Here is a 15,519-nt window from a genome sequence, read left to right on the forward strand (position 1 = left end):
ACTTCGGGCCTCTACCCACGTCACTTCTTTTTCTGGTTCTAACTAAAGGGAAACAATTTTTCTGAGAAGCTCACATGATTTAATGGAGTAGGACTGTTGTATTATTTTTTTTAAATATAGCGTGTCAGATATATCGATACTTAAAAGATGCATCAATATCCGACTCAATATATCGTGGAAATGTATCGACATATCGACGATAAAGTATCTACGGACCCGCCTATAAAAATATCGGCTGAACAATGTAAATATACTACCGTCTTTAAAGCTGTATATATTGAAGAATTGATTTTTTATTAGATATTCTGTACATCAACATGCTAGAAGCCTGCCTATCTCCCGTAGAGCCAAACTGAAATGAAAACAAAGCACCTTCGCTCTTGGCGACAACCGCGTTGCTAAAAATGGTAACTGCACGTAAATGGCACAATAAAAGGTGTCCTATGGGTCCGTCGTTCTGTTTCGTCACGTATCGGATTTGTCCGGAACCCTTAATGTCGGCTTCCCTGTCTTTCCATTTCTGCCAATGCTAGTGACCCAGCAGTTGTGTCAAAACTGCGTACTGAAGCCAGACATTGCAGTTTCTGTAGATAGTGCCGATCGCCGATTACGTCAGCGTTTCTCCTCACACGGCTCCATCCACTGCAATGACCAATCTAGTTGTTTAGTATTTCGTTCGTCATTTTCAGCAACTGTTTTTGAAGAATGCCGATGTGCAGAAGTAGCAAATTACTTGCGTCAAAAATTGTTTCTTAACGCAACTGGTGTGCTATTTCTTCACATAGGAAATCTTGTTATCCCATTCGCACCGTCACCCCCTGTACAATCGGACTTCTCCTTTTGTGTCACCTATACTTGCTTCACACATTCAAAGAGAACGACTAGACATGATGAAAGCACAACAAGTAGTAAGACTCCTTTACACAGTGACAGTAAATTTATGTTCTACTACAATTTCAAAAGAACAACTTCAAATATTTACCGAAAATTATGAAAAAAATATAAAATAAAAACATCGGCACTCTATATTGCCATTTTGATATCGATAGATATCCTTAGATAAAATATCGTCATTTATATCGATATATCGATGTGGCGTCACTTAATCAGCAGCTTTATTATTGAGTTCAGACCTTATTCTTGAAGCTTGCAGTGAAATCGCTAACATCAGTGATTGTCCGTAGGAAACTAGGAATCAAAATGGTGGACATGCTGAGCTTGAGCTGAGTTATAACAATTCCCCACAGAGTGTTTTACATGTTATTAAATATTCCTTTGAGTTTATCTTGAGAATAAAGTGTTGAGTCAAAAACAAAATGGTCAGACATAGCGTGCGCCACCCTGTATCTAATGTGATGGCTCGGGTAAGATCCCCAATTTTAAGATGTTGTAACGCTTATATCGATGAGAAGTAGGTTTATATTATGCAACTGTGCATCTGCAATTATGGAGTCTGTGTTCTGTGTTAGTTAAAGTCATTGATTTGTGAGAGCAATATTAGAGTTTTGTAATAAATATATGAATAAAAAAGCAAAATGATTTCTGAAAATAATATTTTTTTATAATATATGTATGTTTATAAAAAAGACAATGTTTATTCGAAGCTGGGTCATGCTTAGGGCACTTGTATTTGTTATATACAAAAGATGTAGTGAAGTCCCTCCACAACGGATGTGGCATTGCATCAGGTAGAAGGTGGTTTTGGCGGTCGAACTGTGCGGTTCCTTGGTGTGAACAGTACGCAGTGTGTGGCTAGCCGTAGCACAGTACACTTCGATGGTGCCAAGAGAGGCAATTGCAAGCTGCTTTGCAAAGGATTTTTGCCTCGCATGTGGGTCTGGCTATTATTTGGTATTTTCGGCAAAAAGTAATGGCTCTAATATGTTGAAAATCCGACGCCAAGAAGAGATTTTATAGAGCATTCGAATATCAAGGACTGTTAGTACAATCATGTCGATTGCCACCAAAACTTCGTCACTGCTTTACTAATCTCATACATCCGGCTATGTATAGGGGCATGGACCAGTTAACTTGAGTGTGGCTTTAATAATAATCTAAATATGTGTCTGGAACCATATTTTCTATCCTGATCACGAACCTCTACAGGGTCCTCATCCAAGTGCTGCTAAAAGCGACTATCCTGTTTTAAATGAACAATTTTTGCATTCAAGTGTTTCAAAGCAATTTTTTTTGTCAAATGTAAAATGAGTAGTAAAAGTTATAGTTAAAACCACAAAAGTGAAGATAGATAGGATTTTGCTAAAGTACTCTTAGTTTAATGCAAAGTGAAATTTTGCAGGAATACAGTGCCAGTTTGTGTGAACGTTACTGTCTAAAATACCTGCTTCACAGGTGGTAAAGAAAGGCAGATAAGATAAGCTCATTTTAAAAATAGTGTGGTCTTGATTTCTATCATGAATCCTTCCTCTTTTTAAAGTTAATTAAGCTCAGTGTTCAAATTTATTGCCTTGCAAAGTAAATTACGAACGACTTCAAGAGAAGTGAAGGATTAGCTTTATTTGAATTAGTCTTTTCAACTGAAATAATCATAGAGCTTGACTAGTGACACTACGCTAGTTTAAGAGTCCCCATAATGCTATTTACATATTAGAGGGATAATTGGACTGTGACTGCTGCCAAGGAAAACTGATATATGTAGAGGAGTATAAACAGCGTGTTTATCAAATTATTTATCTTTATTTGTATTTTTTCATGTCAGTTAAGAAAGAAGCCACCCATGTCCGAATTTAGTTCTGCACTTCATGCAGCAACATTTCAGTATTGGTTTAAGTAATGATGTAGCTGTTATTGGTATGAGCTTGGTGCAAATTTTCTTTCTGTGATTACTGGTGTGTGCATTATTGGTAACTGCTGCTACACACAGCTCAGAGTGCCCTGTGCCAGTTTGTATCCTGTGCACTATTCAGAGGGAAATGTCAACGAAAGTAACTTTAATAACCCATGTTCAATTCTCTTAAACGTATATTTCCAAATTAATGTGCCTAATTGGGCTGGCGACCGTTCATTTTTTCATTCACATTTGAATTATACTACTTTCATTAACTCCTAAAGTTAAAGTCCGTTTAATTTTTCTGTTATTTTCACCATATTCAAAACTATAGTCTGATACCTTTATTCATTAGATACATGGGCGGTCAAAATGTCTAAATCCTCTCAGGGGGTAACATAAACTTGTTTCACAGCAAGATAGTGTTGTAATGTCTGAGGGTGAACGCAACATATTAATCTCACTCCTTGCTTTTGTGCTATCAATACTTTGTCTACAAATCGAGAGATACTACTGAAAATTTTTCTCTAAGAAAGTAGTGAGGTATGCAAAATATGTTACTAAATATGTTACTGACACTTAGCAAGATTTTAGCAACTCAGGAGTTAAGGCACGAATCCAGGAATTGCTGGGCATTCATGTAATAGGGTTAAGTTTAATGATAGCTTCATTCTTAATTTATACTGACATGTCGTTTGTAGTTAGCCGTTATTCTTTAAGTGTTTTCAGACTTTCGTGTTATCGCCATATTCCAGTGTCTACTTGATAATTCTGATAGAGAAATGAATAGATTGAATTCTGACCTTCGCTTCATGGAGAATAAATAAGGAATGTTTGCCAGATGTTCAATTCTTGTAACTTAATTGTAGCTTCAGAATATATTTTAAAAGAAGCTTCATTCATTCTATTGTTCTTATTGTTTTCATTCCTTTTTTACATTGTCTTTTTATGTATGTTTATTTCCGAAGAAACTTTTATACGTGTATTAGGTGCCCTTATTATCAGTTTTAGTTTAAGTGTAATTAGGTCATTTTGTACGTTCTTGAGGGATTTTATTAAAGTATTATTAGCGTCATGTTCTAGATTAAACCCCTAAATGTATGGTGTGACAGTTGCTGACTGTTGTCCAGCTGGCACGTATGCCCGTAAAAGCTATTACGAGACCAGTTAAAGGCACTGTTGTATTTGTAACACGAAGGTTACTAGACTGGAGAAGTTGAGGCCTGTAGATGACGTAGTGTAACGTCGGAACTGGTTGCCTAGAAATAAACCTGTACAACGGAGATTGGTATTGTTTTAATTGAACATTGAACAGCCGTAGTCCCGTACTCCACCAAAATATGGAGTTATATTCATTTAGTTGGAAATTTGGTTTTTGATGTCTGCCTGGATTGAGAAGGTTAAGTTCCCCACTGTGACATCGAAATTAAGGGACGAAGACGACGGATTGTTTAGTGATGGACATATAGGTAAGCTCCGTGTCACTCATTATTTGGTTGAAGGGGAATGAGAGAAAGCAGCTGCCGTAGCCGCAATGATTATATCTTTGTGGATAATGGGCTCTGGCGATGATGATGATGATGATGTTTGGTTTGTGGGGCGCTCAACTGCGCGGTCATCAGCACCAGTACGAAGTCCCAATTTTTACACAGTCCATTTTCTTTGCGCAATCCAATCTAGTCACTCTCACAAATAAAGATGACGATGATGATGAATTGATGAGGGCAACACAAGCACCTAATCCCCAGGCAGAGAAAATCACCAACACGGCCGAGAATCGAATCTGGGACCCCGTGATTCAGAGGCAGAAACGCACGGCCCTAGACCCGAGCCGTGGGCATGGCGAAAGAGTGGTTGCGGTACATAGGGTCTGATCAGTCATAGTTCGTGAATGACTCTGATCTCTGAGAGGTCAACACTTTATGGTGAGGCTGACGACAAAGTTAGAGAGAGTCAGCGCCGTTGGAAGGGTTAGTGTTGAGGGGAGCCGGAGGTGGTCAAATCCAATAAATTACGATTTTTTTTTTTTGCTACCGAAAGTTAATTGGAACATTCCTCTTTAATGTAAACTTTGAATTATTGTTCTACTCGCCCTAGAAGTGGAGTTATTACCAATTTCCCCCACGCCTGCAGAGGAAATGGGCGGCCGCTGAATGCATCCAACACCCTCTCGTGACTTCCTGGCGAACTGCTTGGGATTTTCTCGGCCTGTTACGCATACAGCGCCTTATGTTACGCATACAGCGAGTGTGCAAGGGTTGGCTACATTGTTTTCTGTGACAAATATTTCCCGTATTTCCATACAGCTTACTCCTATTTTCCTCAGAATTTCGAACGTCTTGCTCCATTTAATATTGTCGTACACTTTTGTTCTGGTTACGATGCCACGTTTTAGTAACCGTGTATATAAGAAAAGGAAGAACGTAGGGAAAAGAAAATTAACACTAATACCAAGTTGCGATACTAAAATGAATAAGAACGCGGAACATCGTCTCTTTGCTGTTTACCGTTTCGAATTAGTTCTGTGTTGCGCCTGTTGTTGGTAGTATTATACTTCTTGTGTAAAGCGGGTAATATGCAGTATGTACAAGAATCAGGAGGGAACAATAAAACCAATTTTTCATGACTTAGCATAGCCAGAATTGTTACACAAATGTCTAAACGGAAAGACGCAGAATCCTAATGAGAGTGTAAACAATTTGATTTGGAAAGTGATTCCTGAAAGGGTGTTTGTAAGCATAAAAACACTGCACTTTAGCATTTATGATACAATAGCAACCTACAACCAAGTGAACAGTGTGAAGTGTGAAGTTCTGAAGGCATTAGGATTTACAACTGGGGTGAACACTGTACGAGCACTAAGAAATAGTGACAGAGAAAGGATAAGAGGAGCAGAAAGAAGAGAAAGGCATATGAAGTATGATGGAACAACAGGCCAGAAAAGAAGACAGAAGAGGAAGCTTTTGGAGGATGAAGAAGAAGACCCTGATAATCCATCCTATAGTGCAGGAATGTATTGAGAAACTTTGATAGCTATTTCCCGTAAATTAGAATTTTTCGAATATAAGGAACATTTTCTCAAAATCCACTCAAGGTAGAGAGATGAAATTTTTATGCAGCACTCCTAGTGGTCAAACTTACATTGTAACACAACCATTTGGCAATATGTACAGTAGTTTCATTTAAGTTTAATTATAAAGCAATTATTTGTGAAAAAATTTGGGTCATTAATAAAAAAATAATTGGAAGGAAACTAGAAAAGATACTCCAAAATCCCTTTGTGATAACTGCAATACTAAACCACTCTACATGTAAAAAAGATTCAAATTTTTCTATTTGGTAGTTTATTCATAAATGTTCCTCAAACTTAGTGATTTTAACATGGACAGCATAGGCACCTCCGGCTCCCCTTAAAGGCTACCGAAAGTGATCGGCTTCATTTAGGTATCTAAGTAACAGTTTTACCCGGTCTCTATTGGCCACTGGAAGAGCAAAAGGTTGCAGGAGGGTGGGAGGACTCACAGTGGTACACGAAGCGCCCTCCGCATCCATTCTAAGGCGACTTGTGGAGTAAGTGCGTAGATGCAGATCTGGACTAGACGCACCTGTGCGAATGGGGTACTTCCCAGTCATGAGGGCAGCTCTCGACGGCGTGCACACGGGCTGTACGTAGTGGCTGTTGAGTATCACGCCGTGGTAGGCCAAGGCGTCGATATTTGGCGTCGGGATCTGGTCCGACCCATGGAAGCTCACGTCGTTCCATCCCTGTGAAAAATAATTGCAAAAGTCCTTCAGTACTTCAGTTTATACTCAAATCTCTGTCGTGTTAATTTAAGACTTTCGGATCTAATTTCTCAACTGTTAGTATATCGACCTATAAAACTAAAATACAGTGGTACTGAGCATTTCACCATAACATGTAGATTACTCATCGAAATTTAGGACCTACGGGACCTGTGATACATCTGTCCAGCCACCTTGTGTAAGTGGCCACAACAATGTGTACTCCATCAACAGTAAATAACAATGGCAATAATAAAGGTAATGCATTCGTCTCCCTTTACTGTTTGAACTATTTCTTTTATCTCGTCACACATTTCTTCAATCTCTTTATCGTCTGCAATGGTAGTTGGCATATAAACTTGTACTATTGTGCTCGGTGTGAGCTTCTTGTCTATCTTGGCTACAATATTGCATTCGTTTTGCAGTTCATAATAACTTACCAGCTTTTTTTATTTTCTTATTCATTATTAAGCCTACTGCTCCGTTACTCCCATTTGATTTTGTATTTATAACCCTGTATTCGCATTACCAGAAGTCCTGTTACTTCCACCACCGAATTTCACTAATTCCCACTACATCTAACTTCAACCGATCTATTTCCCTTCTTAAATTTTGTAACCTACCTTCTCTATTAAGGGACAAAACATTCCTTGCTCCGATCCGTAGAATTTAAGTCTATTTAATACTGTGCAAAGTATTTTCTTCACTTCAATTTCGTCGAATGTGGGGAGTGACCGCACTTTCCCACATAAACAATGGACCTTGCCGTCGGTGGAGTGGGTTGTGGGCCTCAACGATACAGATAATTTTACAGTTGGTGCAACCGCAACGGAGGGGTATCTGTTTAGGGGCCAGACCAATGTGTGGTTCCTGTCGAGGGGCAACAGCCTTTTCAGTAATGCACGTGCTGTACATGGGTGATTGACTGATCTGGCCTTGTAACATCAACCAAAAAAATCTTGTTGTGCTGGTACTGCTAACGGCTGAAAGCAAGGGGACACTACAGCCGTAAATTTTCCGGACGGCATGCAGCTCTCCTATGTTGTCAAATGATAATGGCGCCATCTTGAGTAAAATATTCCGGAGGTAAAATAGTCCCCCAATTCGAATTTCTGTGCTGGGACTACTCAGGAAGATGTCGTCACTAGGAGAAACAAAACTGGCATTCTACGGATCGGAGCGAGGAATGTTAAATCCCTTAATAGAAAAATGTAGGTTACAAAATTGAAGAAGGAAAATGGATCGTTTGAAGTTAGATGCAGCGCGAATTAGTGAAATTTGGTGGCGGGAGCAACAGGACTTCTGGTAAGGCGAATACATGGTTATAAATACAAAATCAATTGGGAGTAACAGATGAGTAGACCTAATAATGAATGAGAAAATTAAAAAAGCGAGTAAGTTACCATGAACTGCAAAGCGAACTCATTATTGTAGCCACGACAGACACGTAGCTCACACCCAGCACAATAGTACAAGTTTATATGTCAATTACCATTGCAGACGATGAAGAGATTGAACAAATGAATGACGAGATAAAAGAAATAGTTCAAATAGTAAAGGAAGACGAAAATATAATAACTATGTAGGGCTGGAATCCGATAGAAGGAAAACGAAGAAAAGAAAAAATAGTAGGTGAATATTGACTGGAAGAAAGAAATGAAAGAGGAAGCTGCCTGGTAGAGTTTTTCACGGAGCGCAATTTAATCATCGCAAACACTTGGTTAAGGTTCTATACCTGCAAAACACCTAGAGACGCCGGGAAGTTTCAGATTGATTATCTAATGGTAGGCCAGAGATTAAGGAACCGGATACTAAGCTGTACGAGATTTCCAGGGGCAGATGTGGACTACAACCTCAATTTATTCATTACAAACTGTGCATTAAAACTGAATAAATTGCATAAAGTTAGGAAATTAAAGAGATGATAGCTGGATAAATTGAAAGAACCAGAAGTTGCTAAGAGTTTCAGAGGGAGCACTACACAACGACTGACTAGAACAGGGGAAAGGAATACAGCAGAATATGAATGGATAGCTTTAAGACATGAAATAACGAAGGCAGCAGAGGATCAAATAGATGAAAAGATAAAGCCAAATACAAATTCTTGGATAACACAAGAGATACTGAATTTTACTGATGAAAGGAGAAAATACAAAAATGCAACAAGTGAATCAGGGAAAAGGGAATGCAAAGATCTTAAAAATGAGATTCACAGGAAGTGCAAAACGGCTGAGCAAGAATGGCTATAGAACAAATGTAAGGATTTAGAAGAATATTTCAGTAGGGGAATGGTAGATTCAGCGTATATGAAAATTAAAGATGCCTTTGAAGAAAAGAGCGTCAGTTGTATGAATATCAAAGGCTCTGATGGAAAGCCATACCTAAGCACAAAAATGGAAAGGTGAAAGGTAGAATGAGTATATAAGGGTGTATGCAAGAGAAACGCTTTTGAAGGCAATATTAGAAAGGGAAGTGGACGTAGATGAAGATGAGATGGGATATGGGATAATAGAAGATGGATTTGACAGAGCTCAGAGATCTAAGTCGATACAAGGCAATAGACGATATTCTGTCAGTACTACTGATATCCTTGGGAGAACCAGCCGTAATAAAATTCTTCCGCCTGGTGTGCAAGATGTATGAGACAGAGAAATATCATAAGACTTCCAGAAGAATGTAATAACTCCAATTACAGAGAAAGCAGTTGCTGACAGGTGCGAAAATTACAGAACTATCTGTTTAATAAGTCATGGTTCCAAAATATTAGCATAAATTCTTTACAGAAGAATGGAAAACTAGTTGAAGGCTACTTCGGGGAAGATCAGTATGAATTCTGGAGAAATGTAGGAACACACGAGGCGATACTGACCCTACGAATTATCTTAGATGACACGTTAAGGAAAGGCGAACCTTCGTTTATGGCATTCGTAGGCTTTTGAAAGAATTGACTGTTATAATCTCTTTGAAAATTTCAAGTCAGCAACGATAAACGAAACTGACTGACCTGGAGAAGAGTGAGAAAGGTTAACAGATGAGGTTGAGGAAATAAATCAGAAACAGGCAAGGATGACAGTGTGACATACTGGTGCACTGAAGGTTAGGAAGAGAGAAACAGCTGGGTTATACCGAGAGTGAAGTTAAGCCGATGATTACAGATAAAATTCTACTTCCTGTTGAACGGAGAGTGATTCTGCATAAGTACTTTGTTCCGGTATCGTATAAATGATATTGAGAAAGAGCCAGAAAAAAATATAGTGTAGTGCCAAACCTACAGATCTTTGTTACGTTTCCCAAATACCTCGTTGAGGTGACTCGATTAAGGCGTTGGACGCATATCCGTGAGGAATCCAATTTTCTGAGGTTCTCTTTTCCACCGGTGCAAAGAAAAGGAGAAGGAAACATCGCGGTAAATACCTTCTCGCTATGCATAGTATACAGTAAAATTGAGATACTTCGTTTATTTTGTTTTAACTGAAATTTATATGAATGTTATATGTGTAAGACAATTCACGTCAGTGTGATGTTTCATGTACTTTCACATCCAGACGGCTACTGACGGAGACAGCTGGTCATTAGGGTAGAGCAGTTAAGTTCCTCCTGTATACCGATGGGCTGTGTATTTACGATGATAATTACTATACATTGTCTGGAGACCAATGGCATGATTAACATTGATCTAGTGTAACAACTTCTGCAGCGAAGGGCGTGTTTACTATAAATTTGTATGAGTGTGTTAAACAGCCATTCATTGATTCATTCGTTGTTAGCTGCAGGCTCTGTCGAGTTGCTGAAGCCGCCGGGACCACTAGTAATTTGTTTTGGGATCGTCATACTTTCAGTGGTTTGATGTGGCCTGTCACGACATCCTATGCTGAGGCACCATCTTCATCCAGCTAGAGATGGGGGATGCACTCTTGAACTAATTCATAGAGTTGAATCTTTCAAAGGAGTGAACAATCAGTGATTCAGAAAATAAGAACGGTAGCTCCAAACGTTTCCCACGGCAGAGAGAGAGAGAGAGAGAGAGAGAGAGAGAGAGAGAGAGAGACGGAGCATATCAGCGGCGCCTCTGCTGGTCACAGCACAGTGCACGCCACACAACACAGCCAGCGCCAGCCTCTGCCCTGCTTCTACCTTGGCTGCCTCCATTGTGCAGTGCCCCATTGGATTTAGTGTTTCACATATGCCGTGCGGTGCCGTGCCGTCTCTGTGCGTCGTCTGCCGCGCGCAGTGTCTGGCGCAGCTTGACTTCGCATCGCACTCTGTCGGCGATCGTTTCAGTCGCACGTCCTGCCCTCTGGGCAGTTGATGCGAGCAACAGGACAGAGAGCCACCTAGCGGATAACATAGGAACTACTTGCAACAACCTGCTCGCAAGAGAACAGACGATTTGTCTCGGAGCGGGTGAGTTCACAGCTCCCCCACCCTCGGAACTCGCCCGCTCAACGCTCACCCCACCGTCTCGACTCTAGCCAGAGCGTTGAGCAAAGCGACTCAGGTGTCACTCTGGTCTCTCTGCGGTCTCGGCTCACGCAGTAATACAGCTCGCGGCTCGACCTGCTCGACTCAGCGGCTCGGCATCGGAGTTCGTCTCTACTGGATATTGTTCTTCGTAGTAATACCGCTACGTATATTACATTATTATGTTATGTATACATCATTTGTTTTTATTTTATTTTTATTTGTTTAAACTGATTAGATTAGGTTCCTGACGACTCCTCTTACTATAGGATTTTTATTATGGACACTCGAATTTACGCTTTAATTACGAGCGAACCGATAAACGTATCGCAAAATGTGATACACCAATATTTTCCTTGTTTTATTCTGCGTAAGGCTATATGCAGCACTTTCGTTTTACAGTCAAATTTATAGTTTTTTTCTTATTCTGGTACGGATTTTGCGATTTTAGGCGTCTTCGGAAGGAAACGTTCACTTTAAAAATATATGGCTTGCGATGTATTTGTATGAGGTTAATGAAATTTTAATACATTGTAGCCAAATATATTGTTAATGTAAATCTCAAGTTACAACATTTTCCGATCACCCAAAAAACCACGATAGTGCAAAATAAATCAATAATCAAAAACTTTGTCATATCGTGGAAATTTCAATAAACAATACAAAATTCTTACTCATTATCTGTGTTACTTCAAAATAGGATCAAATAAGATCAAAATACAGGTATAGTACTGGAATAAACCAAGTTTAAAGGGCAATGTGCCTTCCATTTATTTTCTATTGTAAATGAGTGGTGAGTCATGAAAAAGAGCTAATTCATTTCAGGGAGTGAACAGTTCTGATCCGATCTCTGAAAAGAACAGTTTTGCCCATCTCTACATCCAGCACTTATACCTAACGTTCTCAATTATTTGTTGCGAATTCTTCAATCTTTATCTCCCCATACCATGTTTTACCCTCTAGTACAATGGATCCCAGCCTTCTTAGACGGTTACAGCTCAGTATAATCAGATATCATGTAGTAGCTTCCCATTGCCCCCCCCCCCCCTCCCACGCACACACCTTCGTCCTCGACGTCAGTACCTAATTGAACTTTGAAATGAACACATATTTTTCAGGTGACGAAAGACAACAGATATTTAATTTTTTGAAGCCGTATTTTTAAATCAAGAAATAAATAATCCTTGAGACAATAGTTTGTTACTGCCAAAAACCTTTTTTTACATTTGGTGTATATCATAATATATCATAAGTTAAGCTCCAACTCCATTGACTTCCCTGTTTTTCTTTCCACTGCTATTATAGACAAAATTTTGCTTTTGCCTCCATGAATCTTGAATGTCACGTCTTTCCTGTTTTTCTTTCCACTGGTATTATAGTCAAAATTTTGATTTTGCCTCCATGAATCTTGAATGTCACGCTTCTTTTTACATGTTGAGTTCGATTAGTGTGTGTTAGAATGAATGATGTATCAATTCCTATTACATTGACTGCTACTCAGAAAAAGGAAGCTGAATATCCACACAAAAAGGCTAGACACTAGTTACAAAGCGCACTTCCTCTGAACCTAGCTATATTTTCTTCGCCCAAACCCTGCACTCCCATTCAAAATCAACCAAGTGAAAATGCGTGCACCATACTGATTATTCGTAAATCACTTGATGTCTGCATTCATTACCTCTGAACTGATGGAAATTCACATCTGGCCATTGCCACCGATGATAGTAACTAACAATAATAACGCTACAATAGCCATTATGCAGATACTGTTGTTTTGCGTTGTCAATTAATTCGAAAGAAGCACTTTTTTCGTCTATTTCTGGAACTACCCAGAACTTGGAGAAGGAATTTCCGCGATACGTTTAGCATTTATCACGTGTCTCACGTTTGCTGTTGTCGATGCACGGTACATTGCAACAAAGTGTGTATGTAGGAGTCGATACGTGAAGAAGATAACGATCATACATTCATTCCACAAGCTACAGCCTTTACCGCAGCGTGTAACGCACTAATGACAGTATTTTAAAAAAGTAATATTTGGCCTTGTGTAATCAATATAAGAGTTTTATTATCCTTATGACAATAATGACGATCTCTAAAATCTAGTTTCGTGATTCAGACACAAGGCAACACTCTTTGTTTCTACAGCTCAAAAATTTTCAGTTTACCACTTCATGGTTCTTAACTCCAACTTGCGAACCATTGCTTTATTAATATCGAAGTCATTCCTTGATAACTTACCACATGTCCTATCATACCGTCCCTTCTCCTTGTCTGTTTTTTCCGACTACCTCTATCCTGATCGATTCTTCGGAAAACATCATAATTTCTTAACACACAATCCAATTTTCAGTATCCTTCCATGGCACCACATGTACCACATTATTTTTGACTTGTCAATTTCCTAAGCACCAGAATTAAATGTGTTTTTTCAATGATGAGCATACCTAAATGATCTTTTCCATTGGGCCACATGCAGATACAAATTAGATAATGAGTTTGAGGGACCTATAACTTACTATGCGGCTGTAGATCATTTGGCCGTGTTGACGCAAGATCTAAATCAGTTTTTCAATTTCGTAATGTTATTGTCCATTCCAATCATTTATTTACTAGTATTAGAGCTAATTTGAATCAAACATTAATATCTCGAAAATAGATTATTACAGTGTAATGTACCCAGTACCATCTGGTTTAGAAAGATAAAATTGGCAAGGCCTATTAATGATTTAATGACCTTCATGTCAAAAGAATTTATTTAAACTGATGGCTTCTAGCCTATTGTGTTGCTAATTTATCTGTCTGACGAACAACGTAGTACATCAAATGCAGCTATTGATAGTTTTATCCTTTGTACTAGTTATCCTGCGTTATCCGATAACTTTTACTGCAGACTGTAATTAATAGTTCTAAAAGAACACGTAACAGACAGATAGCAGTGAGAGAGAGACAGAGGAAATCTAATTCCTTTTTAATATTTCGACTGTAAAAGGCTATAGAAATTGCCCACACGTCGAAACAAAGACTTTTTCATTCGTCGTGAAAACCAATTACTCTCGGCGCTAAACCTAATACTAGCCAAACTACGTGGAGCACGATTCAAGTGGTACGATAAAAGAAAACCAGCACTTAAGTTGACTTTGTATAGCAACTTGGAAAATAATGAAACAGTGTGTCCAATTTATCGAACGTACAGAAAAATAACTGCATTGATTGCTTCAATTAAGGAATGCTGTAAAAGTTACAACAGCGTTAACAATGCTATAATCCACTATTGTAGCACCGCGAGATGGTATCCATTTTCTTTTTGGACTCACGCACTAAAAGCGCATGTAGATGCGTTATCAGATCACAATACTCGGTAAGATCTTGCAATCCGCGTTCTATCTTCCAGATTTTAATTTTTCGTGTCGTTTGCACTGATTGATAAAGAGCAAAGAGCTGAGCACGAAAACACCACGACAACTCGATTTTTACTGCTGCGTATTGTTTAGAGGTAGTACGAGAGCATTACGGCATGTCTGAGGTGTAGTAAGTTTACTGAATGCAGATTAAAAGAAAGTCTTGCTTAAGAATTTGTGGTACATAAAAATGTCTCTACTGGTACCACTTCAACTGTCTCATATGGACTCATGTAACGGTCTGTCCCAGCATTAGCGAATGATGGAAAAAGGTTTAAGCATCTATAGGGGAAGGTGCATTAAAGTGGCTAGGGAGGGAAAAGTGATCACCGCTTATGTTCTGTCCTGAACAGTGCTGCTACCTGCAGAGAAGGGGTCATACTACTTCACTATGCAGCACCATTGTTGTCAGTGAGTTTGACAGAAGAAGCTTCTTCCAATTTTTCTGATTTTCAGACTTCTGATGTGGAGAAAATCATTTCTATTATTCATGTTATCTTATTTATACTTAGACTGATCTTCTTTATAACTGCAATGTTTTAACAGAATCTTCCAAATATATTGTGTGGCCCCATTTCCCAACAGCTCATTTTAATTCTCTAACCCCAGTGAGTGATAGTTACTTCCATGTAGCACACATAATTTACAGTTTGATTCTAAATTCTTTTATATAGAAAGTTCTCATCCGCAATTCGGTCACTTTATGATGGGTTTGAATTAATTATTTAATTATAGGAAACCACCGCTGTTCTGTTTCATTTGGCGTAGTACAAGAACCCGATTGAAAGATGTCTGCTGTATCTGCTTGATACTGTTTCATACACTAGAACATCAAGGTGCATAGAAAATAGTCCTGAAGTCAGGGCCACGAACATGGGATATTGTCGCAATAGAAAATGCGATTGAGGCGGTGAATAATCGTAACACGCCGTTTTTTGCAGAAGCAAAGCAATTAAACGTTCCTCACAATGTGCTGCAGAGAAAAGTTCTAGGAAAAAGTAGGGACGTAGTACGTGACGACAAGATTACGAGAAGCTTAAGAAGTGAGTTCGATGAAGAACAAGAAGAAAAATTTTTTAATTATAT

At 38.9% G+C, this 15,519-nt stretch overlaps 1 protein-coding gene across 1 annotated transcript in view; it reads right to left on the bottom strand.

Moving 5' to 3' along the window:
- LOC124788396 (arylsulfatase B-like) overlaps positions 1-15,519 on the bottom strand; it is a 103,394-nt gene that overhangs the window by 66,830 nt on the left and 21,045 nt on the right. Inside the window, exon 3 of the mRNA XM_047255662.1 lies at positions 6,394-6,553. Within this exon, the coding sequence (XP_047111618.1) occupies positions 6,394-6,553 (160 nt within the window). The remainder of the gene's footprint in view (positions 1-6,393; positions 6,554-15,519) is intronic.

The sequence above is a fragment of the Schistocerca piceifrons genome, chromosome 3, assembly GCF_021461385.2.
Source record: "Schistocerca piceifrons isolate TAMUIC-IGC-003096 chromosome 3, iqSchPice1.1, whole genome shotgun sequence".
Lineage (NCBI taxonomy): Eukaryota > Metazoa > Arthropoda > Insecta > Orthoptera > Acrididae > Schistocerca > Schistocerca piceifrons.